General features: G+C 46.1%; 1 protein-coding gene across 1 annotated transcript in view; it reads left to right on the forward strand.

Moving 5' to 3' along the window:
* The window catches only part of LOC138491168 (solute carrier family 12 member 9-like), a 1,232,896-nt gene that overhangs the window by 473,662 nt on the left and 732,619 nt on the right, over positions 1 to 26,615 (forward strand). The window contains exon 6 of the mRNA XM_069617543.1: positions 6,776 to 6,887. Coding sequence (XP_069473644.1) covers positions 6,776 to 6,887 — 112 coding nt within the window. The remainder of the gene's footprint in view (positions 1 to 6,775; positions 6,888 to 26,615) is intronic.

A 26,615-nucleotide genomic window follows, 5' to 3' on the forward strand; every position in this document is an offset into this window, starting at 1 on the left:
ACATGTTAATCTGTGTTCTCTGCAGCATTTTTGTAAAATAACAAATCTGTCGTTATTTTACAAAAATGCTGGCGATATTGGATTGCGCCCGTTAGAACTAAAAACAGGCGCAATCCTCACAGATCACTGTCGTGCTCTACGAGGTCGCCCAGGCCCACTTGAGAATAGCAGTGGAGCCTGGGCGTCCTCTTTTGGCGCAGTGAATCGTGCTGTTTAGCGCCTTCACTGTGCCAAGTTGAGAATAGGGGCCTCACAAGGCTAGACAGGACTCGTATTAACGATATTCACGACCTTAGTCTAATTGAGCATACAGACTCCGTGTTTCGTAACAAAGGGAGAGGGTATGGGAGTGCAATCATCCATCACACGTGTGACCCCTCTACTAATGGCTCATCGACAGAACTTACTAATTTTATGGATAACTAAGAAAGGGAGACCCACGTAACTAATGTCCAAGGAAATGGTAGCTCTGATGGGATAAGTCACATCCACCACACCTTGAGAGAGGCGGACGAACAAATCCGTTTGACTTCCCCAACGTTGTCTGCACTAAACATGGTTTTAAGCTGGTTTGTTACGTTTTATGATAACATATGGGACGAGGTAAGGGTACTCTCCGTTCTACTTGCAAATATCAGTGAAAAAGTGGAGGCACTCTTGTGGACCCACCATCTGGCAGCACTGAGTCATCAGGAATTTTGCAGATGAGTTGGTTGTGTGGCCCCAAAAAACGATGTAACCCACCCGCCTATCCTCATCATAACAGACTGTGAGGAGGAGAAATAATTGAATGGAGGATCTAATGAAGCTTATTGTGAACTTGAGAACCCCGAATGTTGTGTTGGGGAAATTTATGGGGACGGGGGGATTAGACCAAACCCTGAACCTGTTGACATGTCAGGGAAAAAGAGGAGAAGGGAAAGGCAATGGAGTGGGTGTGGGGATGAAGAAGTCAAAACATTTGAAAGGATCAAAAAATAAAAATACTAATATGTGGTAATTCTTTAGAAATGTGTTTACCGGGGGCGTGTGTAGGGGGGCCCAGGCAATCAGAGGGGTCAGTCATCGTTTCCCTGTGTTGGAGGGTCTTGAGGGTAGTAATACAAGGAACACAAACCAGGAATTGGGTGCAGCTAACTTACTTGATATGGGGACCCGGGTAGGGGGAGAGGTACTACCCAGACAGGAAATTGTCCAACCAGCGGTAATTGTCCAATCGATTGGAAAATGTACAGAAAAAATTAGAATGGAATAGTAGTTGATTGTGTGATGGGGGAAATGACCGTCCAACTGCATGTGTGTCCATTCAAAGGGGCCTTGATCTCCAGGGCCTGAATGGTCCAGACAGTAGGAAAGTTCACCCGACTAAAGAAGATGGTGCTACTATTGTCCAACCACAGTGTCTGACAATGGGGAGTATTGAAAACAAGGGGAGCCCTACAAGGGAGGTTCTTTGGGCAATGGGGATCAAGCGGATATCAAGCTGAAGGAAAGAATGTGGGGAAATGTGGGGGGAAACAGACTCCTATCTTACAGGCTAATACTCTGGCTCTAGAAAATATGACTCCAGAAAGAAGGGGGTGATGCATGGATATCATGCAATATATCAGACTATCAGATGCATGGTGGGAACTTGGATTCAAGGGGAGAAATGGGGTGAAAAGAGAATATCCCTTGAATACCGAGACTTGTGCCTGCGTAGAACGGGGGACGAGAGGGTGGTGTAATTGGGGGGCCAGGTGGTCAAATTAAGACCAGCCAGAATATCTAGGATGGGTGGAGAGGAGGGAGCAAATAAAGAGGGAAAGTCTGAGAGGAGGGCGGATCAAGGTTAGGAAGAAAGTGTAAATCTGGGGAATGTATTAAATCGCATCTACAGTCCATTGATGCATTCTTCCCCACAGGCTCGGGGACACCAACTCAGCAACTTACGAGAGGGGACATCCCTTATGTCTTCTCTGCAAAGAAGTAAGGGGGTATCAGAACATGGGTGGGCATTTCTAAATACTTAAGAACTGTGGAAATTGAAGAGCTGATATACAATACACCAGAGACAAAGGGAGTCCAAGTGATGTTTACACATATGTTTGGCAGATTACTGAACCTACGTCTAAACAGAAGTAATGTACTCCTGATTTTGGCTGAAATCCCTAATCTTAGGGCCCTTTGTTCTGGGGACATCGAGAGGGTGGAAATCCTGGATAAAGGGGATATGAATTGCTCCATCGTCCACTTTAAGTCGAAACTGGATTATGAACGTGTACTGGCGGAGTGTGATAGACTCGTGAATTTGGGCTTTATCGTGTCTCCAGTGGATTATGGGAAATTAAAGATCCTCGAATCTACAAGTATGCAAGCTAAGAAGGGATATGTCACCTTGGGGAGGGGGGAGGGAGGTAAAGGAGGTCTGGTAAAGATTGACTGGTTAGCTGTTATTTCGGCCCTGCAACATATAGGGAATGGGGGGCATTTGGACTCAAGAGAGTATAGGTTAAGCTAGCATAGGGAATTCAAAAGAAGTATTAACTACAAAGACCCTCACCCTGGCAACGTGTAACATCAGGGATTTTGGCAAGTTATTCTAAAGCCCTACCTATCCTTTCTGGAAACAAGTGCCATGGAAAATTTGGTTTGGGATGGATATGCGTGCTTCCAACAATCGACAATTCGACAAAATGCTGGTCGGCGCTCGGGGGGCCTATATGTCTGCGTTAAGCAGCTGGTGGGAATTAAGGGAAGAATAATCTCAGGTGAACATAGAGGTATTCTGGGGGTATTGTTGGAGGTCGGAACGAACCGTGGACATAAAAACATTGTTCTGATCAATGTGTATTGGATTCCCTCCCACTGTGACATTGCTGCTATAGTGGGGATCTTGGAAGAACTTCTGGTAACCGCTCAGGTGGAACTACGAGATGCGGAAGTGATAATGGTGCCACATGAGGGCTTAGTTTAGTTCTGTTGGAGGGCAAGCCAGGCAAGAGTTACACGATTGGTAATGATACAAAGTGAAAGTCATTTGCGAATAACGACCTGAGATCTGATTGTGTGATACTGTAACCAGGGGAATCTTTAGATATGGAACCCCTATTAGTCCAAAACGAGTGTTTTTGGGAGACATTGGTCCTCATTCCAAGTCCGGCAGTAACCGAGCCGGAAAAACTGTGAGGTTGCTGCCGGACTTGGAATGAATTACCACCTCCGTGTTTGCCGGCTTCACCGGGGCATTACAACCCAGGTGATCCGGTAATTCTGGAGGCGGAATTCCATAAATCCACATTCCCATTGAGTCCCATAGGACTCCATGGGGATGGGGACAATGGAAACACCGGTTCCGTCTATGATGGAGCCAGTGTTTCCATTTCTGTCTGCAGGCAGGTGGCGTTACTCCCGCCAGGTCAGACCTGGCGGGAGTGACACCACCCACCTGCAGAACCCGTAATCTGCCAGTCCGGAAACAATGGTGGTGGCGGGTTTACCGCCACCGTTGTTTCCGGACCGCCAGACTCTAAATGAGACCGATTGTTTGCCTTGGACTGTAGCACTGGATGAAGAATGCGATCCCACAAGTTTGTGTGTACAACTACAGATTGAACAAGGTTGATATTGGAGGGAGTTTTGGCAGGGTTGGGGCATGTCCATGCTTAATGGATACACTGTGGGAGATATACCTGCAAAATCCACCTGGCACAGAAAATAATCTTGTTCTTGGCTGGACTACGTGGTGGTGTCGAGGGTCTTACATTGGGCTACAAACTCTTTAGAGGTAATTGGTAGCTTGGAGAGTGATCACGATATAGTTAGCCTGAACCTTAACTTAACATTCCGAAATTTAAAAACACCAAGCTGTAAAAACATTGTAATAAACCCCAATAAGAACAGAGCCAATCGTAACCAGAGAAGTATGCAGAACCTTAAGGGGCTGATGAGAGAATTTTGGAACACAACCACACTGCTGGAAATATTTAAGGAATTGCAAGTGGAGAACTTCCCTACATTTATAATGGAAACGTTGGGTAACACTACAGGGATCAAAGTAAGGGGAACATGTCCTAATCATCCTGACATATATGTGAAGTATGTTCAATTGAGGAAAAGGGAGATGCGTAGGAAGACCAAGGAAGGGAGTATGGGTTCTCTAGATGAGATTGCAAAGAATTTTGGTAATAAAGAAAGAAAAACAATCCTATGAAAATTGGATTAAAAGCCATAGGTGGCTGCTTGTCCAAAGGGATGGGGAAAAATGCTTGAGGCGGTGTTGAAAAAAAACACAAAAAATCTCTGGAATATCATTAATCAAAGAAAAGGGAAGGGAATTAGAATGTAGAGATAATAAATCCTATTCAGGAGGATGATTGGAAAAGATCCTTCTCCGAACTGTACAAAGGTGAAAAAGGGGTAATGTCCACAGGGATGTGTAGTGAGCGATGAGTTCTGGATATTTCCACCCAACATCCTGTAACGATGATACAACCTGCCTCCCAATCTCGAGCACCAGGCCCGACTGGCTTGTGTGATTTATTTATGAAGCAGTACCAGGAAGTGTGGTCAGACATGTTAAACATACTGTTTCGAAATGCTGCAAAATGTATTCCTCTTTCTTTGTCTACCTCAATAATTGTCCCGATATACAAGAAGGGAAGTCACCTGGAGCCTGCAGACTATATAGGCCTATTGCGCTAATGGACATTGAAAGCAAAGTATTTGCTGGATGTCTTTCGAAAGAATTGGAGAAGAGGTGTAGAGACACAGAGAGACTTTCCAAATTCCAGACAGGCTTTAGGGGGACTCAAGGAACAGACGCAAGTGGTCTGCTTACGCAATCATCAATTGATGAGGCATGTAGGCAAGGAAAGGATCCCCTGTATGTGGCAAGTGTAGATCTGAGTATGGCCTTCAATGCTGTTGATAGACCAAGACTCTGGGAAAAGCTTTCAAAGAGGAGGATACTGCCTAGATGCTGGAGATTTGATTCAACTGCATCGAGAAACAGTGATAAAATTAAGGTTGAACATGAACGGAGATATCTCGAACCCCATAATCACGAGCAGGGGACTGAGGCAGGAGTGTGTCTCAGCCCCAATCCTTTTTAGCATATATGTCTCTGATTTGGGTGACCATCTGCGGGAAGCCTCGTTTGTAGCTTCCAAGATAAATGAGGAGAGATTTTTTTGGGTGGCCTACGCAGATGATTTTTTCTTATGGATAGAACTGGAGTAGGTCTGCAAAGACTTATCTTACGTCTTGAAGACTTTGCCTCATTGAACAGTGCAACTATCAACCCAAAGAAAATCGAACATAATGTCTTTCAATGGAAAGAAATGCCAATCTGCTGATTTCCAGTGGTTGATGGGTGGTATTCAAGTGTTGGTAGTACCTTCACTGAAATACCTAGGGTATAGGCTAACTAGGCCAAAATAATCAACAATCTCAAGAGGGACCTGTGGGCAAAGGCCCATCAATTGGCATTGCAAATGCATAACATGGGAAAAAAGTACTGCTGATTCACGATATTACTGCTGTTGAAATTTTCTAAATCCAAGGTTATACCAATGTTATTTCTGTATGGCTTGTAAATGAGTTGTTGGGTTGAGAATTTGGAACTCTGCAAATTGGAAGGGATAGTTTTAAGCACAGCACTATTTTTGCCTAATTATGTCCCTTTAAATATGATCCAATTTGAATTGGCGTTGAATTTCCTGAACTTAATTGTTCAACTGAGGTCATTACTACTATATAGGAGGTTACTGATCAGTGAAAGGAATTCCTTGTTTGGAGTAATGGATCTCCAGATGGAGAGGGGAGGGGTAATTTGGTTCTTTCAAGGCTAATTGTGAATTTGTTCTGCAATATTATGAGGTGTCATTAGAACTATTACTTGTTAAACCCGGAGAGGTAAAGAGAAACATTCTAGATGAAGTCTGGATACGGATAGGTGAAGCTAGGACCAGGTAACGCCTTTACAAAGAAATACATGTAGATCCAAAAAAAGGGGACCCCTCTTGAAATACCTTAAACAGTGTCCCATTAGATGCTATAGAGGTATATTCATGTGGTTTAGATTCAACCTTCTGCATACGGGGGAGGTTTTATCAATTTGAGGCCAATGGGAGAGTGCAATGTCTAGGTTTTGTGGATATTCCATAGAAACGTTAAACCATGTGTTGATTTCCTGTCCTTTATTGCAGAAGACCCGAGAAGAACTGTTTAGTAGATCTGTTTATGGCATTGGCTCTCTGAATGATTAACACTTTTGGAGGTACATCCTATAAGGTGCTCCATCGATTTTATTAATCGGTGTAGTTCAATTTTTAAAGAAATCTATGATTATATTATATTTTAAAATGTAAACTGCAATAGGGTGGAGGATGCCTCAATCATGAGCGGTGATAAACTTGGATCCTAGTTAACATTGTGTTTAATGTACAATCCACTACTTTTTCTTTTTTTAATTAATTACTGAATATTCATGTATTTTTAATGTGTTATGAAACTGAATCATCAAATGGATTTATGTGATGTATAAGGTTTTGAACAAAACCAATTTACAATAAAAAACTTTTTTTTCAAAAGTGAGTCTGAGACAATAAGTGAGTCATAAATGAGTGCCAAGGCTGAGCCCTGGCAAACACTGCCACAAATTAAGCACTGATGCGTCTTCTTTCAAAGTTAGACCCTCAAGCCCTGAGCACTAAATCATTGACCATCAATTCATGCAGTCGTTTCTTCTCGCGTCCCCACATTTTTTGACTTGCCTGTTGTTCTTTTATTCCAGGGGATCTGAAGAACCCAAGCTTTTCCATCCCAAGGGGGACCATCACCGCCGTTATCTTCACCTACATCATCTACAACCTGCTCTCGCTCATGGTGAGCTGCACCTGTGACAGGTGAGGCCCACAGCTGACCATGGTCCCATCTCCTTGGAAAGAAGACTTGACAATGTCCTATCACTCAGCAGGTTCCAGTGCTCTTGTGCCGTGTCTCGAGGTGTTTCGATATACTGTTTGGAGGTTTTGGAAGGGGGTTCTCGGCTGGGGGTGTTGGGGGAAATTGCTCATTTTCCACCAGGGACGTTATTTAGGGGTCGCCAGGGATCGCACCTGCGACCCCCGAGGTCCCCCTTGCAACCTCTGTGGTCTCCCTTGCTACCTTGCTAAAAATGTTATTTTTTAAATTGAGGCTCCTGGGCTGTGGCCAGCAGCAAGTGGTTCTGTTTCATGAGTGGCTAATTTCCTGATAGCTATAGCCTGTAAGATAGCTCAGTGGGTTGAGCGCTCGCTGCTGCAATGTGCGTGTGCTCTGTAGGTTGCAGGTTCGGCTCCCGACAAGGTCAACTCAGCTTTTCATCCTTCTGAGGTCGATAAATGAGTACCACCACAGGTTGGATGATATTGTATGTTTATTTGTTCTATATGAAGTGCTTACGCGTAATGCTATATAATAACACATCATTATCGTTTGGCCTTGGAAGTCTACTTTCATTCACAGTGATTTGGTAATATGGGCCTATACACACATTGATATTAATGATACATATGGTGATTCATTCTGGTATAAATTTATGTCACTTTACAGTGATATCATAACCATATTTTTCATAGTGTACTTAGAAACAATGCTATGTGATGCCACTTCCTGTTTTGTCACTGTGTGAAATATCGTATTGCATTGCTTCCCGTGATGTGACTTCAGGGTGGGGTCAAATGGCATCACTTCATGTGATGTCATCAGAGGTCAAGGGTCATGTGATGTCACTTCCGTTACCCCTGGCATTTTGGTGAAATTACGTCCCTGTTCTCCACCCACTCTGCAGCATCCTTTTATCAGATGTTTTCATAACAAAATAATAATAATAATAATAATAATAATAATAATAATAATAATAATAATAATAATAATAATAAAATCAAGGCTCAGGCAGAGGTTGCCACTGGAGAATGCTGACTTTCATGCCTTGTTCTGTGGTGTGGTGTAAAGGGAAGAAGGTCCGAATGAGAGGGGAATGGTCATTCTCGTCAAACTCTCCTCAGGAGTAGTGACCCCTTTTGCCCCTTATCGCTAGCCTCTTGGGTGAGGGGGGCAGTCGTAACTGCACGTTTTAGATGAACACAAGCCAACTTGAAACAGTGCGCCTGTTTTTGTAGTCAGACACCAGAGTATGCAGCATTGAGTACCATTCTTAAACCATACATATCAAAAAGTAAATAAATAAATAAGGTGCAACCATGAAAGAAATAGTAACAGAATCACAGACAGCGTCATTGCTCCAGCACAACCTTTAAACGCATCGGCGGCTTTAGCCAGTTTTTGCACTTGCCCTAGAAAAGTTTGGTTATGTTTTTTTAAATATTTTTATTTGTATATGGTTTCCAATAACCTTTCCACAAGCAAGAAGAACAATGAAATCTATGTCAACTCAAATCAACTAGTTCTCTTTATATAAACATTTTAAAAAACCATAAAAGAAAATAAAGAAAAAAATTACAAAAAAGAAAAATTAAATATTACGTAGTTAGCAAATAAAAACAAAAATACAAGGATAAAACACATAAGTTATGTTATGTTTTTTTTAATTTGTATATGGTTCTCAAGAACCTTTACACAAGCAAGACGAACAATGAAATCTATGTCAACTCAAATCAACTAGTTCTACTTCAATAAACATTAAAAAAAAACATAAAAGAAAAAAAAAAAAATAACAAATAAAATATGAAGTTATTAGCTAATAAAAACAAAAATACAAGGATAAAACATTATGTTATGTTATGCTGAGTGATATTTTTACTGCATCCATCACTACAGTAGTGGTCTTATGGCACCAAGACGAGGCGTATTGTGACCCCCACAGGAGGATGGGTTATAAGAGATAGAGGTGCGGGGGGAGTTAGACAAAAGACAGATAAGTTAAGTGGAGAAGATGGTAAGGGGTGTGCTTGTAATAGGAGGGATGCGACAAGTCACCCACTGTGATCGGACCTTTCGAAGAGCCTGATAGTCTATCCTTCTGATGGCCACTATTGAGTCAAAATTGTACTGGGTGCGGTGAAGGTTTTAATAGCCCCTGGCAAGCGGACTGTGGCTACCCATTGGGACAGCTTACATAGACTGCAGTTGGATGGATGAATGTTTGCCTCTGAAGCTTTCACACCCCCATCTCCCTTGGAAATGATCGGCCGTCACTCATGGGGCTTTACTCGCATCGTCCAAAGCTTCCATGAGACACACGCGATGTGGACGAGAAGCCGTTTCTAGGATAGCACTGTGCGGACAGCGCCTTGAGGGGGGCCGGGCAGGAACTCTTTTGGAACTTGTGTTTGTTATCAGCAGCCCCCCCCCCCATTTGTCAGGGGTGAATGCTTAGGTGAATGGGACCCTGAATGGAGCGATTCCAACTGAAAGCCCTCAGAGGGGAGCTCCCTTTACCTCCCAGAAGATGTTTCTTCTTCTAAGACAAAGTGAGACACACAATAAAAATCCTTTGAAATAGCTTTGTTCATGCCCATGTTTGGTGCTAGTTTAACGTGTAAAAAAGGGGACTGCTTTTTGTGGGTACTTGCATTCTTTTATCTTGCATAACAACAAGTTGGACGTTTGTGGCTAAACAATACCATAGATTTGTTTTTTATTCGGTGCCTTTTAGAGCTGTAAGTATAGTACTGTAAACAGAGGCAGCATGTAGTTTTCCATTTGGGACCTGGAAAGTGAAGCTGCAATCATTTCTTTGCTTTCACACGTTTTTTTATAAGAAGTTATATATTGTCAGGATGCGTTACTATATGATTTGGGATCTTTGCAAGGACTGCCTAGAGCTTGGAATGTATGTGATAAAGTGCTTAAATGGCAGATTGCGTTAAGATGATGACTTTGCTCCTTAGCCAGAGTGTGTAATCCTTGACAAATCGTTTAACAACACGGTGGTTTATCAGAAGAAAAAAAAAACTGGAGCAAACTGGATCTCCCTACAAATGACTTGTCAGGCTATTTGAAAAATCCTCCCTTGCAATGGGGTAGATTTCATGTTTTTAGGGACACATTTGTGTTCCGTTATGCTCCTATGCTTGTGACCCCTGCTTTCACATAGCAGGCCTCTGTTTTCACATATTATTGTGTTATTGCAGGATACATAACCAATGTACTAACCAACTACTCCCTATCCTGCTCCTCCAACATAACCAACGCCGCTATATACGATAGTGGCTATCCACACTGCACATAGACACTTCTAGAATTAATCTAACTCTCGCACTCAACCACCTTTCTGAGATTCTGGCAATAACCTTAGAGGTAACATGCCCATGCAAACAGTCCATAAATCCAACAACACTACAGAAATCACAGCAACACAATTCAATCAAACACCTAATAGTCATCTGCCACTCTGGACCCCCCTTATGACCTCAAACCTACACTAACCTCACACGACCCACATACCCAACACAGGCACTTGCACACAATCAAGGCACTGAGTCCTAGCCTTACGGTTACAACAAGCGGGGCTTCTCGACCAACTCCCACACGCAAGACATTGCTCACAGATGCCAGTTCCTCCTGCTTCTGAACCTATCCTATCATGCTGTCCTCACTAACACCTCCGCCCTCTTCTCTTGCAGAGCCACGTGCGTGCCTGGAGACTGCCCTTGGGTGGTAGTGGTGCATGGTATAAATCAACAGAACATAAAGGAGAGCCTCAGTCCGATGTGAATTGATTTGACAGGTGGTTGCATGTTCTCTCCAGCCAGTCAGGGCACCAGAGATTCTAGTATAGCTGAACCAGCATTCATTTCTTGCCCTGGTGCACAATACTGCAGCTGCTTAGGCTGGGCAGAACACGGCCCTACAGGACAAACAGTGCCACACTTTTCTATGCCCTGTGATGCTATGCTATTTGGTGTTATAAAGCACAACTTCTGCCTTGTTCATGGTCACTTGGCACTTCAGGGTGTGCAAGAGGTAGGGCAGGGCATAGTAGAGGCGGCAGGGGAAGGCTGCTGTGCTGTGTGTGCTGATCTGAAAAGGTGGGACTCGATCTGCATGGAGTGCATATTTTTAGATACTCAAAGGCACTCCAAGCGAAGCACCAATCGGGCTACCATAATACAGTGCAGCTGGACAGTGTGCGCTACCAAACCTAACCACACACCACATCACAACCACAGCATCACCATGCTAGTAGGTACCAATACAGGTGTACACGTTGCCTTTAGATTCTATCCTGCTTTGGGTAATGCCTCTGGCCCAATGCACTTTATATTGCACCATTTGCTGCGAAATTGACTCTTCCAGCAAACATTGCCTATGGGGAGGATGACGTGGGCCCCATTCAAGTAAGTTTGCACTGTTCCCGCAAAGTCTCTGATGGTTGCCTCTACCTTACCATGTGAAGTGTGCCCCACCCCTCGAAGGTTGGGGCCGGTATCGCCCTTGGAGGTGCGCCCATTACCTCCATGTCCACTCTTCCTCGTCTGTACTGTGACGAGGACGAGTGGGACTAGGCGTAATGAAGAGTTCCAGTAAGTAATCAGAGCATTCCTCCTCATCTCTCGTCCTGTATTCATTGTACTGTAAAGGGAGCTTGTGCTTGGAAGAAAGGTGGGTGACTGCAATACAACTGTCTCTATTCACGAAACCCTGCACCAAAGATCCTACTCATGACCAACCCCTGAGAGAGTTCCTAAGCATGGTGCCTGATGGCTCAGGGAGGAGGCACAGGCCACGTGTAGCCAGAGCAGGCAAGATATGGTCCCATTACAAGGGACAATCTTCAAGGGGGGGTGGATGGGTAGGTCATTCTTTAACCCTGTCTTGGATTCAGTTGCAGATTGCGGCTCAGCTGCGTTGGTCTTGTTTTTTTTTAATTAAGGCCGCCACCGCCAACTATTAAGGCCTTGCAAACGCATCCCGTAAATCTGATTTGTTGGCCTTCGGCGGCCATAACTCACTGCAAGTGTCCTTTCTGCATGCTTAATTTGCCCAGGGAGTAGAGTGGCGCAGTGTAAATAGATGTCATTGCAGGTCGCCGCTGGCATCCATTTTATAGCTCGTGAGTTCTGCAGCTTTTTGTTGGCACTGGGCGGGAGCGTAATGGCGGCGCTTGAGCAGCGTCATCATCGCCATCGTTATCCCTGACCCACATCAAAGGGTGTTCTCCTGAAGCTGCACGAGGGGCCATGTAGTTGACTGTGTATGCACAGCAAATATAAAAATCAACTTTCACTACACAAACCCGGAAACACAATACACCACAACAAGAGCGATGAGACCACACGGGAGGGACCCAGGTGCCCACAACTGCCGGCCCGCTGTCAAACGGCAGATCATGGATCCCTGACCTTGAGTTGTAATATGAGCTTATGCGGAATGTGGTGGTGTCATCATGCTAGTGGAATGGGAGAGTTGTTGTGTTCCACGGGTGACGGTTGGGCTAATCAGTTAGAGAGAGTGTGAGTGGGGTGTGGGGCAAGCCCAGTGTTTCTCCTTCCTGTCTTGTCCATTGTGTTCCCTACGATCCTAATGTATTGGTGAAGGTGCAGGAACAGGACAATACAGCACAAGTAAACTTACCTGGAGTTACCCGATCCTTACTAAACTACACTGGCAACGAGGATGGGATCGTGACGTGAGGGGACCGCTGTCAGACACTTATGCTGCTTGGGGGGGGTTCAGAATACTAAAATGCTGACAGTGGTGCACACCTGGTAACAATTGATATAGAAATTCAAATCATCATCATTATATGTACAGAAGAGCTGGTTTAAGAATTTAAAGGTGCGGGGGAGGAAAAAAGGCCTTGGCACAAAGCCTAAATCAGAAAAGAGAAAATAGAAGAGGACCCAAAAAGTGGGGCCCTCCCGTCCCCTGCACACTGTTTACTGATGCCACATAGGGCCTTCAAATATATGGATATAGATATATAACAGCAGTTTGTTAGTTGAGCATATAACAATTTATTTGGCAAAGAGGAAAACAAAATTTGCCAAAAGGCACATTCTGTTGTACAAAGTAATTCGTGACGTTTAACATATTAAAACAAATTGCGAAGAAGCAATAAATGATGGAGAGGTGATGCTGTCCAATTGTGGAGTGGCCGACGCGTTTCGAGGGTAACCTCTTCTTCATAAGGGCCCAATTGAATCGAGTTGCGGGACGAGTAGCCAAGGCAACAGGGGCATCCGTGTGGTCAACAAGTATTCGAAACAATTATACGATGCAGGGCATCTGCAAACACTGTTAGTGGAAACTGAAACCGGCAGGCAGTGGCTCCGCGCGGTCGTAACCTAGGGAACGAGCTGTGCTGGGGACACGCCGTCAGACGTAGAAAGGAAACTGAGGCTGCCTGGAATCAGGACTGCCTGCCGGTTTCAGTTTCCACTAACAGTGTTCCCCGCACTGTACAGGTGCCAGCAGTACGTGTCTCTTTGCAGATGCCCTGCATCGTATAATTGTTTCGAATACTTGTTGACCACACGGATGCCCCTGTTGCCTTGGCTACTCGTCCCGCAACTCGATTCAATTGGGCCCTTATGAAGAAGGGGTTCAGAATACTGCCCCCGACGGTCGGCCCCACACCCCAAGCAGGCCTTGAGTCGGTAGGCTGTCAAAAATTGGGCGGGAGCGTAATGGCGGTGGTCAAGCAAGCCGCTCTCGTTGTGGCAGCATGTGCAGGTGCAGCAGTGTCTCCTGTCGAAGTTCAGCCAACCCAGGCTCTCAGTGAATTGTCCGGTGCTCGATTGTCCGAGGCCTGAGGAGATGTGCTGCGAGTGGTGTGCGGCGCAGGAGCAGATTGACCGTGCTGTGATGAGCGTGTTGAAGCTGCGGGCCAAGCGCGGGGTGGGCAAGGGGCCATGGAGCAGAGGCCCGAGTCCGGCCGTGGGATCTATGTGATCACTGTGCCGCCCGTAACTGCAACGGCCAAAATGCTAATGCCAGTTACGGGGCGGCGCAGTGATCATATGGATCACTGTGCCCCCTTCCCCTGGCCTGCATTACCACTCCCAACCCCTCCACTTACTTTTAGGGCGGCATACGCAGAAGTGTGCCGCCCGCACTCTGCGATCCCTGCAGTGTCAGCTCCTCCCACTAACATGGGTTGGAGCTGACGCCGCGGGTGCTTTTCTTTTTTTCTTTTTTTTTCTTACTTATCCCCCGCTTTCCGAAATAGTAAGCGGGGGACACCCCCGCAACTCCCGACCCCCATACTGCACCCAGGAAGAGCGGGGGAGACCCCTGCAACCACCGCTCTGCTTGGGCGCAGTAAATGTCACCCTCATTTTGTGCGCATGCAAAGTCGCAGTGACTGCGGGGGCACACAAATGCATGTACGGGCACCCGAGTTCTCATCATGCAGGCTTGCGGTTCTTGTTGCGGAGCTCAGTGGCCGGTTGCAAGGGTCTGATAAAGCCGGTGTCGAAGGGGCTCATGTCGATGCGTCAAGGACGGCCCCTTTGGCTGGAATGATGATGTCGTTGCCACGTGGGCGGCCCTGGGCCAATCACTGCCAAGGCCATTGTTGTTCTTGTGGGTTGTGTCCCGCCCACAGTGTCGTTGAAGTGAGCACGAGTATGCGGAAGCCAAACCAGCATCAGGTTTCGTGCAACAAGGATCCTGTGCGATGGAGACGCTGCGTTGTGGCGAGCGACGATGTGATCCTGGAGCCAATTCTTTCAGAGAGCGTTTTGGAGGTTGTGGACTGTCCTGGTCCTGAAGGGAGTTGTCAGCAGAGGACAGCGGATTTCACATCGAGTGTTCCTGGACGAGAAGCTTGGAGGTTTCACGGACTCTGTTGGATTTGAGCCAGGTTAGATGAGGGCTCTTATCAGGTTAGTGTTTCAGGCCAGTTGTGTTGTTGTTTTGATGTCGTGGCCCATCGTTAGTGGTTCAGGTCGAGTCCCCGGGGTGGTGTAGAGGTGATGTCTGTCTGAGGCCGTTGTACTGTTTCCAGTGGAGTGTTTCGTTGTGGCCTTTGTTCCCTGGTAGGTCCATGGTTATTCCATACTGTATCATGCTCTCTGGGTCTGGGGATTTGAGGGCCTGTTCCAGGTGTTCATGGGAAAGGGTTTTAATTTTCTCTTGTGGGACTTGAGGGCTGTTTGGACTTGAGGGTGGTGAGTCCAAGTGAGTGGAGGGCCGGTTTGGACTTGAGGGTGGAGGTGCTTCTATAACGCAATATTGTGGACTTGCGGGTGGAGTTTTTATGTAATGCAATATTCATGGTGTTCTCGTGTCATGCTCATTCATTTAATTGCGGTGTGCCAATGGGCTACAGTGTGTGTTCGTGTGGGAGAGAGTATGTCTATGCTGACGTTTTGGGCTAGAGCGCATGTTTGTGTGGTCCAGAGTATATGTATGCTGACGGTTTGGTTCCAATGTTTAGTGTTTTGGTTTGCAGGGGTTGTCTTGCGGTGGTTGGTGGTTGCGTAGGGCATGGATGGCCGGATGGGTCCACGTAGCATGCCAACAGTCATTGGTCGTCAGTGCCAGGGATTCTAATTGCGGTAGTTGAGTACACCGTGGACGGCCGGGCGGGTCCACGTGTTCTCCTTTTAATGCAGCATGTTTGTTGAATCTCAGGTTTATTTGACTCTCGTGCATCAAGTTTTTAATTTTTGGAGGTTTGTGTAAATGTGAGGGGATGGGCGGGTCCATGTGTTCTGCTGTTAGAGGCAGTGTGTGTGTTGGTGGACGCTCAGTTTCTGGTTGGAGTTCGTCAGCAGTGGTGGTCTTAGCAATACGTGTGTTTGGTGTGTGCGTTTAGTGTGGATGGCCGGGTGAATTAGAAATGCACCAGGAAGTTATTAGGTTCATTTAACCAATAATATGGAGTCTAAACTTTCAATTTGAAAGAGAAATGATTCGTGTCCTACACACTCTTATCACTCTTATGTAGGTCAATTGCAAGGCCTTATTCCTTGCCATAGTCAACATTTTGTTTTTAGAATAAAAACTCCCCAAATGTAATTAGATATTCCGCTAGAATCTTTGCCTTGGTCAGTCCTTGTGAGATAGTACTGCATGTAGAAAACATAGCATATTCTGTGAACAGAGCGCAGGGGATGACACATTATTATTCACGGAAACCGAATTGGAGATTGGAGTTTGCTAGTGAGAGTTAAATCCTGGTCTCATGGTATTTAAAGCAGAGGGAGATTACCTTCATATAAATACAAACGTGCTTTATAACTGCACTCGGTTAACCAGGGAATATTTCCCAGCTCCGACCAAGCAGCATGGGTAAATGATAGCTAGCAAAGGACGAACCCTTGTGCTTTTCACAGATATAGTCAACATTGGCCTCTAGTTCGAAGGTGCTCCACACAATAGCCCAATGAAGAATTGCTTGATAGTGTGCGATCTGTGAAAGCCCTTCATATTTACAATCATTTGTGAAGTGAAAGGGAGTTTAGTGTAATTCCATTCCCATGGAAAAATAATCCCAATATGAAAACACTTTCTCCTCACTCTTGTACTTTCACCCTGGGGCCTGATTCACACAGCGAAGTGGGAGGGGCACTCATCCTTTTATTAGGACATTACAAACCAATTTCATATCTTGGGTGGTTTGGCTGACATCCTGTGTATTCTCAATTGATGACACTGCTTTACAGACCCACACCTGCAGAATTCTGATGCAATTAATTTTAGCTTGCATTTAAATCGCTTGCTTAGTGGTAAGATATTCACAACTTTACATCCACACAAGGAGGAGGTGTGGGGGTACATGCTGCAGATATGTCAATATATAAATGTCTTTTTTCTATGTACATTTTCTCTGGTACCAAACTTGTTTTTGATACTGCAGAAACAAAATGCTTGGCTATGTATTGACTGCAACTGATTTGCAACTGAAGAGAACATTAATACACTGGCTGATACGCGGCAATGGTATCGTAGTATTGAGAGTGCTGTTTACAGGTGTAAATATATCTGTTTGACATTTTAGTGTGACTGCGTGTGTGTGCTACCTCGTAGCGATTCTGCCACAGGCAGGCCTACTCTAATTCTGTATCCAATTTCTCATGTCCATATAGTTGGTTGTGTTGACTTCCCTTGTGCAGTGGTCGAAGTGTGTGAAGAGAAGTAGCGGCCTGCTCCCTGCTGGCCTGCACCCACTCCCCAGAAACCCCATCACCATAACCCCTCCCACACACAATACAAACCCCCAAACACATGCATCTGCTGTTTAAGGGAACATTCAGTGCAGTGCACTGAAAGTGCAAGTTTCAATTTCTTCCTATGCTTTTATTTTAAAACGAAAACATTCTGGAACGGGTTCTTTTTAAAATAAAAGTATAGGAACAGTAAAAGTTCATTAAAAAAAAGTAGAGGAGCACCGCTCCCGCTCACTTCGACCACTGCCCTTTGTGAATTAAGGGGACCAATTTTGACTTTATTTCTTTAGAATACATTTGAGCTTTAATCACAAACAGCCTATCTATCTCTTGTGCATGATTTGTGGGGTGGAACTGTATTTCGATGGCCGTTAAAAATCGGGGTTTCACTTAATTAAAAGAATGGCATAGCTACAAACATATCATAAAACCACATGGCAGATATGGAGATTGAAACTGAAAAGCTGGTGAGGCTAGAGTTCCTTATGAAGACTTCTAGGGGAAGTCCTGGCTCACAAGGGTGTAGCTCAGACAGAGATTGGCCCAGGGCCACAGCTGACTCTGCTAACTAGTGAGAGCAGAGGGAAGTTTCTAGGCAGGAAAAGTCAGCAGCATCAGTTGACAATGAGAGGTGCTTAGGTGAGGTCACTGGAGTGGGGAGGATACCAATAGACCAGAGCGGATGGTTTAACAAGTGGTGAAGGACTTGGAGGAGACTTTTGGAGTAGTTGGAGAGAGTGAAGGTGAGGCTTTGGTGCTGGTGGAGTGGTATCAAGTTCTCAGTTTGTGTGTGAGTGAGTGAGTGAACAATTGAGTGCAGGTCGTTTTGGAGGGAGAGTAGGTACCGGAGAGGAGGAGGAGAGGGAGAGGGAGAAAGGGAGTGGGTAAGCAGGGGAAGGGGATAGAAGGAGGAGGGGAGAGAGTGGGTATGTGTGGAGGAGAAGAGGAGTTGGAAGAGGGGGGCAGGGGGAGAGGAGCAAAGCAGATAAGCTCAAGAGGGAACTGGAGGGTTGGAAAAGGAGAAGGGGTAGAGAGTGGTAAGACCAAGAGATGGCAAATGGAGAGAGAGTGAGACAGAGAGGATGATGGAAAATTGAGGAGCCACGTTAGTGATTAAAAAGTTGAGACAGTCATCTGGAAGAAATGGCACCAGGAGAACCGGTCTACCCCACCAGGTCCCCTATGAAATCCCTGAGAAATCCAGAGAGATAACGCCATGGCTCTCAGGCCCTCGCTAGGACAGGCACATAGCAGACAGTAGAGGCACCCTGGCTCTAGTGAATTGGCACAGAATTATGACTTGTTGGAGTAGGGAGACTGGGCTAGGCAAGTGGGAGCACCTTCAAAGGCTGAGGGAAAGGTGCACAGGGATCCCACTGAGATTGTAAGCCCCAGCTGCCTGTCTCTGTAACACTATATTCATAATAAAAACTGGAAAACTATTGTATTTATCTTGTACTCATATAGCACTGTAAGGGTGCAGAAGTAAGGCTTGGACACAATGGTGGAATATGGTTGGGCACACAGCTATTAATCAAGAAAGGGTGCAAATATGCCTCTCTAGCCCTAAAGCTAGGAGGGGTTTCCCTGCCTCAATGAAAACGAGTGAAATTGTCATAACTTAAATCTACTATGCAAGGAGGATCTCTTCCCAAAGTAAAGTGTTCAAGGTAGCACCAACAAACAGAAAAGTTCCAAGTCTGCTGGGTAATCGTAACTGGTGAAATAAACGATGTTCACAAATACAGGATTCCGAGGCTAGGGTTTGAGTGGCTTGGTTTACTCTCCTGCCAAGCAGCTGTCACCTGATGGACTGTCTCTTTTTCTCTCACAGGGTCCCAGACCCTGTTTCTCATGTGGGTGCAGGTCCCAGACGTGCAATGCTCTGAACAGCTTGGATTTCTCTCCTTCCAAGCAACTGTGAACTCATGGACTGTCTCTGTTTCTTTTACAGGATCGGAGACCCTTTTATTCTTCGTTACTTTAGGATTTTGCCTTACACATGGGTGCGGGGCCCAGGCTCGCCATGTAGCATTGTGTCCGTTTGGTTTACTCCCATGCCAAGCATGCAACTCTTCCTTGGTTGGTTCTTTCACAATTGGGGTCCCAGACCCTCTTATTCTCGGCTTCTCATATTGGTGCGGGTCCCAGACTCGTATCTGTTTGGTTCACTCTCCTGCCAAACACAAAATTCCTATTCCTCTATCTTGACTGTTCTCTGGGTTCCAGACCTTCTTATACTTTGTCTTTCATATGGGTGCTGGTTCCAGACTCGCAATCTCATCTCAGGGTCCCAGGCCCTCTTGTTCCAGGTTCCATTTTCACCCCCTTGCTTCCCTGTACCTCTGACACCTCTCGGTAATCTGTGTACCTGTTTGTTTCTTTCTCACAGGTACCAGCATTTCCTGAGCAGTTGAGTTGCTTCTCGAGGCTCTGGTGTGCATGTGGGTTGTTGGTGGGGTCTGCAGCAGCTCTCCAGTCATCTGACTCTGCCTGGGTGCGCGTCTCCTTGCTTTGATGCTTTGCTGGAGCTGGGGCACCCAGAGGTTCATCTCGGCCGTTGCCCGAGTAGTCCTTCCGTCCTGGACCATGTTCGGGTTCTTCTCTTCTGTTCACAGCTTCCCTTTCGGCTCTGGTCTGCTCGCCCGGTTGCAAGACTTCCGTAGTCCCTCCTCAGAGAACATCTCTCCTATAGCATCCTTTTGAACTCCCACGCTGGATTGTTGTATTCGTTCGGGCCAACAAGCTTGTGTGAGATGCTAGACAACTCACTCTGGTTCAGCTGAGTGATCCTCGAACTCTGTCATCTTCTTCTTCACAGTACTTATTTTAAAATCAGATACAACATACTTGGTGCTCTTTGGTATTTTAGTCTTGTCCGGTATATTAGGTTGACTGATTCGACAACAGAACATATTAGTTCTATGTAATGAGAACTATTCTCTGAGAATAGTCATCCCCAATCCCACAAGATGCTTCCTTCCCCATGTGATCCTCCCTTGGTGCACCACCCCCAGGGGGACTATTGTAATGTGGACGCACCGCCCTGACCCAATGGGAAAGGTCTCCCCCAAGGGGAGAAGGGAAGACATCCTCAGGTTCGTCACAGCACCGTGTCCCATTTTTTTAATAGATCAATAGTGAGTTTGTCCAAATCACGGGAGCTGCCTGCGATGCAATAAACCCCGGTTGCAAACTGTAACATAGAAACAGTAGCTTCCCCTACCTACTGCATAAAAACTCCCTCGGGAATAAAGCCTGCATGCTTCGACTGTCTCTTCAAACTCAGCCATTGTGTTTTGTGTTTACGTTTCTTCAGTTTTAGACGGCCTGGCTGCACACATACATGTCCTACAGGCCTAACGCAGCCAGAACCCAGTCTGGGTGTCTACCCGCCTGGCTCCACCCATTCAACTAATAGCGATTCCACCACACCAAATGCTAGGATACAGCTACCATCAGACAATGACATCAGCTGCACACATAACTGGTGCACCCAATCACCCTACGACACCCTACTCTCTGAACTGACCTGGACTATGGTCCCCGACGGCGTTAAACCTACCAGCGCTATGAGGTCATACCAATGATATATAGAGCGCTATATAAATGCCAAACAACATAACATTCATAACATGTGGGAAGCAGTCTGTAATAGGTGAGGCACAGGGGTGGCCTAGCCACTCATATATTTCACATATGAACCCCCAGAATTCTTCCCATGAAAAACTTGCCGCAAAGAGTGGAACAGAACAGACCTTTTCTCCTTTTCCTCCTCCATTTACACAAGAAACTTTAAATTGGATTTGCTGCTTTATTTCTTTCGCAGAGTTGATGTTTGTGGACATCTTTAAGATCAACCTTGCCGCCATTTCCTTTTTATTATTTTGGCTCATGGGAAATAGATGTTTTACGTGCTCCATTGGGTTGGCAAGCATCTTACTGAGATAAAAGAGCCGTAAGATTGTATTCGCTGTGCAGACCCGTCTGGGGCAAGCCTGGCACTGTGCAGACTGATGGCAGCAGGGCTGTTGTGGCCAAATTGAAACAGGCAGAGCTTATCTAGCAACTGGGGGCTGGCACAACACGCGTTCTAGCAATCGTTGTATACATATCAGAATTCAGTGGTGCCCTTAAAACATTGTTGACGGCCCAGCAATCGTGCCGAGCATTATAAAAGGGCTTAGGAAGCCTTCCTCACATACTCTACTGCCAGGCTATTATGCAACTCTATGCAAAAAGGACCAGCATACTCGTCCTTGCCACTTAAGGGGTTAAATGCACAAGCTCATTCAGTATTCTGTCAGGTTATACATTGGAAATGTGATGGGCAAGTGAGCATTAGCTGCAGCTACACTTTGACACGAACTCAATGAAATCGCAAACTTCCAAGAAAAGGACATGATCAGTTGAACTATTTACAAGCAGGAAATGGGTAAATACCCTCGTTTCTTCATCGAAGCCGAGTGACTACATTCTGAGGCTGATCAATGAGTCGGATTATAATTAGACCCCCAAGATTGTAACAAGTCAAGCTTTTAATAACAATACCATGATACCCCTGGATTTGGGCGTGTAACAAATGGAATAAATAAATAAATAAATTGAACATTAGGCAGATTACTATCAAACTAGTGTGAAATGGTAACATGTGGGAGGCTATGGGATGGGGACCTAGAAACCCTGAGGTCTGGGGACCACAACCCGCTCCACGATGTTGACCCCGGTGGCAGTAGAAGGTGGTGCTGGCATTAGAGAACTGAACAACAAAGAGAGGGAAGCATTGTAAAATGGCAGCCAGCACATACATAATCTTGGTGCACTGAACCGAGGGGCGTCCCGCTGCCCAACCCAATTTACCTGGGGAGGTTCAAGCGCCCCCACCGCGCCTGGGTCTGCACCAATGATACAGGTGGCTCCCAGTTAGCAAACAGCCGCCGTGCCCCCCACACTTCATGCTTCAATCCAAAGCTCCAGTAGGCATGACAGGGGAGCGGCTCCTGCAGGAGGCGTGGCCTTTAGGACACAGTCTGAGAGCGAGTCTTGGAAGAGAATTGGGGAAAGAGAATGCAGAGTGGAGGAGAGGAACGTGTAGGGAAAGAGGAAGCAGAGGGCCGGGGTCAGGAGGAATGTGTGGGTGGAGGAGGAACTGCAGAGGAGAGAGGGATGGAAGGAGGAGGAGGAGTCCATCCAAAGGAGAAGCAAGAAGCTGTCAGGGGCAAGTGGCGGGAGGGAGAGATGGAGAGTAAGAGTTGAACAACTTAGTGGAGGAGGGGAAAGAGAGAGAAGTGGAGAGGAACCGAGTTGGAAAAATAAGGAGGGGTGCATTTTGAGAACTGGGATAGACCGCGACTCCTAAACTGTTGGAAAGGGCCAGAGTAGGGGCCAGAAGATGAACCGACGTCCACCAAGGGAGGGCGACTGCTGCAACAGCCTATTTATTGTGAGACAATGGAAGCGGGAAGATTTGAAGTACCCTGGCGTCCACCAGGTATTCTGCCTCTGAGGCTTGAGCCCATTGGCCGTGCTTTTTAGTACTTCACCTCTTCCAGGGGAGCTTACTGTCATCTGGGATTCTACACAGCATAACTTTCCCCAGTACATCTTTTCTCCTGCTCCAGGGTTGTTTACAAATAAAGTATTCTGCTCCTACCACGGATTCTTAATCGGTGCAGAATGTGTAACCTACTTGATGATTTGTGCTTCACTTTTCACGATTACACCTTTACAGAGTAGCCTTTAAAAAAAATATGATCAACAGTATTTGTCCCCAGAACGGACACCTTTGAAAATCAATCCTCTCTTTAGTTTAATTGCAGAGATTAGGACATAAAAACCCTTGCAGAGGAAAACCTATCACTGGGGTAGTATTTACAACATGTTGCAAATAGGGCATTTTTGTGAAATCTGGAATCCTATAAAAAAAAATTGCTGCTAAAACTAAAATCTTTGCATGTCTCTGCTTTTCGCCAGTTTCTCATGTTGCTTGTAGTCACGTACATTAGTCCATGCAAGACCAATAATATGAGGTGGGCTTCAAGAGGCCAGTGCAGATCCAGGCGATACCCTGGGATAGGGCTTTGTGGCACGACAGTGAGATTTTAAAAGGCGACTCCAAGGTGGGAAACCTTATTGTAGGGGCTCCAGGATTAGATTCGGGACGGAGTGTGTACTTTTAGCATCAGATCAGGATTGAGATCATTGAGAAGGCAGCTACAGATTACTCTGCATAATCGAAAATGGAGGGATAAGGAGTGATTCCAGGTGTCTGCGGTAGGAACCCACTCGCCATCGTGTGAAGGGGCCGACTACAGGCTAGAACAAGGACTGTGACGAGTAGCAGCCATTTCCGATTTCAAAACCGATGCTTTTGGTTCCTTCTTGGAAAACTCTCTATGAATACAGTGTGCAAAATCAACTCAACCATTCATTTATTCAACGGACAGTTAAGCGGGTGAGGAGAGTTAAGGATATTTCATGTCTATGATTTGGCGCGTGATGAGACATGCGCCTCCGTCAACTTTGTATTTATTTTCTCCACTTTCGTCCTTTTGCCTCCAACTTTTTCCTTTCCTCTCTTCTACATTTTTCTTCTCGATCTCCCTTCATCATGCCTCCTTAGTCGCCTCAATTTCTCCTTGCTACCTTTTCTTTGCTCGCCTTTACTTCACCCCCTTCTTCTTCTGTCCTTTCTGATGGAGTAGTATATAGGCTAAACGCAGTAATTGAAATGATAACATCTTTATTTAATTTGTGTGGCTGTAATTTCCACTATTCTCAAACTGTCAGTCTTCAGTTTTCTTATCTCTTGGTTTCTCCTGTGGGGAATTGTAGTGCCACCAGCCTTCCAGCATCTGCACCATTTGGTTGTCTTCCTGTGTCAGGATAGGTTGGTGAACTTACCTTTCTCACTCACCTCATTTACTTTAGTCATATCCCAGAGTTGGCCCCCACATTGGTTCTGGGCTTTCCCTCATCTCACTTTCTTGGGCAGAAGGACTCATTCTAGATTTGGGAGTTTTAATTTCTCATTTTAACCGCAATATGCTATGTTATGTTTACGTGTGATGAATCACGCAATGTCGTCACTTCTTCCCGGGGGGAACCTCTTCCCATGAGGCCAGGGTGCTGAGTCCGCTACCCACAATAGTTCACCTAGGGGTGCTACTGAGCCGGAGGATGTCATGGGCAGAGACCTCCCCTCTGGGGACAAGGGAGAACATCTCAGAGAACGCAATAGGTACCCTACACACCCGCGGAGTCATTAGACCCCCGCCTGTTACCACAGTCTTCCATGAACAGGCTAGCTCTATGTACTTCTGTAATATCAGCAAAGTTGAAGATACTGGAACGAACAAGATCTTTAAGAGCCTTTGGGATTTGCCTGACCGTAGTACTGGTACGAGGGGCCCCCTACAAAGAGTAACAATAGACTTGGCAGGTCTCGGTGAAGGTGTGGACGCTTCGGCAGGGTGGAGTTTCTGAAATAAAAAGAACATGGTGTCTTCTTTGGCCCGCGATGAACCCAGGAGTTTCAAATTGTGTGCAGGAAAGAAGAACGAGGCAGAGCGGCAGACCTAGGTAAGCAACTGTTGAGGTCCAGAGGAGGTCACGCAAGAGACAACCTCCCCGCACACTGACGAGAAGGAACGCTGGTGCTACCATGAGGACGCCCGATCCCAGGAAGGGCCAGAGAGCTACCCAACCCTAGTAACAAGTACAGTGGTGATAGGGAGGCATGGTAGGGACACAGGGCAGGCAGCAAAAAGGCTCTGCAGCAGAGGAGTGCTTCCTCGGCCCAGTGGAGTCATGAAAGCCACTTGCCGGCAGAGAGCGATCTGGGACCCAGAATGAGTAGTGAGCCATCTCGCTAACATCAGTACTTGGCGGGAAGATGAGCCAAGGGAGCCAAGCATAAGAAGGAGAGAAACAGAGGTTGGGGACCCCCCCAACAAGAAGTGAGGCATCTCCCTCACATCTGTACTTGGCGGGAGAGGAAGCCAAGGGACCATAGTATAAAAGGGAGAGAACCAGGGGTTTGAGATCCAAACCAGCAAGCAAGGTGTCTTACTAGTGGTTCCACTTGGCAGGAGAGTGAATCAAGTGGGCCGAATCGAACAGCAAGAGAAACCAAGGTCTGTGACTCGAAATCTGAACACAGCGCGAGTCATCTTCCTTGTCGCAGTACTTGGTAAAGGGAAGATTCCAAGTGAACCCAATCAAAGAGGAGAAGTTAAGAACTGTCTGTTTGAAGCTAAAATGAGAGAGAGGCTTGGGGTCATTCCCCCTGGTGATCTGGAACTGTGCTGGCAATTGAAAAGTTACCAGGAAAAGAGAGTCATTCTCCTGGTAACTGAAATCAGGGGAAGGAAGTCATTCCCCCTGGTTGTGTTGCACTGGCCATATACTAGGAGAAGCGGGGCATTCTTATAGTAAACAAGGTGGTACAAATTCAAAGGACTATATACCAAGTGAAGGGAGTCCTTCTCCTGGTAGTCGAGGCCAGCGGAAGGGAATAATTCCCCCTGGTTGTGTGGAACATTGCCTTTTTGTTTTTTAACCTGGGAAAGGAAGCTATTCCTTTTATCTAACAAGGAGAACTGTTTCTAACTTTGCCTTTTGAGTGTGTTTCACCCAGGGAAAGGGAGACATCCCTCTGGCATTGTGGAATCTTGGAGAGTAAGACACCTGAAGAGGGGAAACATTCCCCAGGAACCCAATAGTGAAGAAACTATGGGCATCAAGGAATATTGATGTTTAAACCAGAACTTTACCTTGTGAACTACTTGAACTGAGAACTTCACTGCTGTTTAGAAGTACACATTGTAACTTTGTGTTGTGCCTGGAAAAGGCATTGCTCACCCCACTGAAGTATCAAGTCAAGACAGCCCTTCCTCTTTTCTTAACCGGAATAAGAATCCCACTCCTAGTTGAAAGGCTCTCTAACCCAAATAGAGATAGTCTAAAATGCAACTCATCTGCATGCGCATGTATTACTCTGAAAGTTGCCCTTTTAATGGAGAAACGTTTTGTCTTCAATAGAGGTACTGCTTCTAGTTCACCTGGCACACTGAAGGGACTCGCTTTGAAGGCCAGCGATAACCTCAACGAGCACTGCTGTTCTCTGGATACTTTGTTGTGGGTCAGCGACTCCCCATGCATCGAGTCTGTTATGCAGAATGGCAGGCACACCAGAGAAACACAGCATCTTGCTCCCCCCACACTCCATGCCCTCACCAAATCAAGTAATGGCGGGGGCTTCCACACAATAAACAGTGCAGCCCTCTACTCCATTGGGGAGGCTCCAACTGGAAGGGTCAAAAGAGCAAGTCTGAAATCCAAGCTGGTGGAGGGGCTAGATCTAGGTTCTGCACAATGCAATGAGACCAAATTAGCCCCAGGTATACTTTGAGAGGGGTTTCAATCCTGGCCATCAATCTTACAACACTCAAAGGTGCATGCCATCAGACTAAGGCCCACCATGGAGGAGAGGGGGGGGCACTCTGTCAA

Source organism: Ambystoma mexicanum, chromosome 10, assembly GCF_040938575.1.
Source record: "Ambystoma mexicanum isolate Mex_15411 chromosome 10, UKY_AmexF1_1, whole genome shotgun sequence".
Lineage (NCBI taxonomy): Eukaryota > Metazoa > Chordata > Amphibia > Caudata > Ambystomatidae > Ambystoma > Ambystoma mexicanum.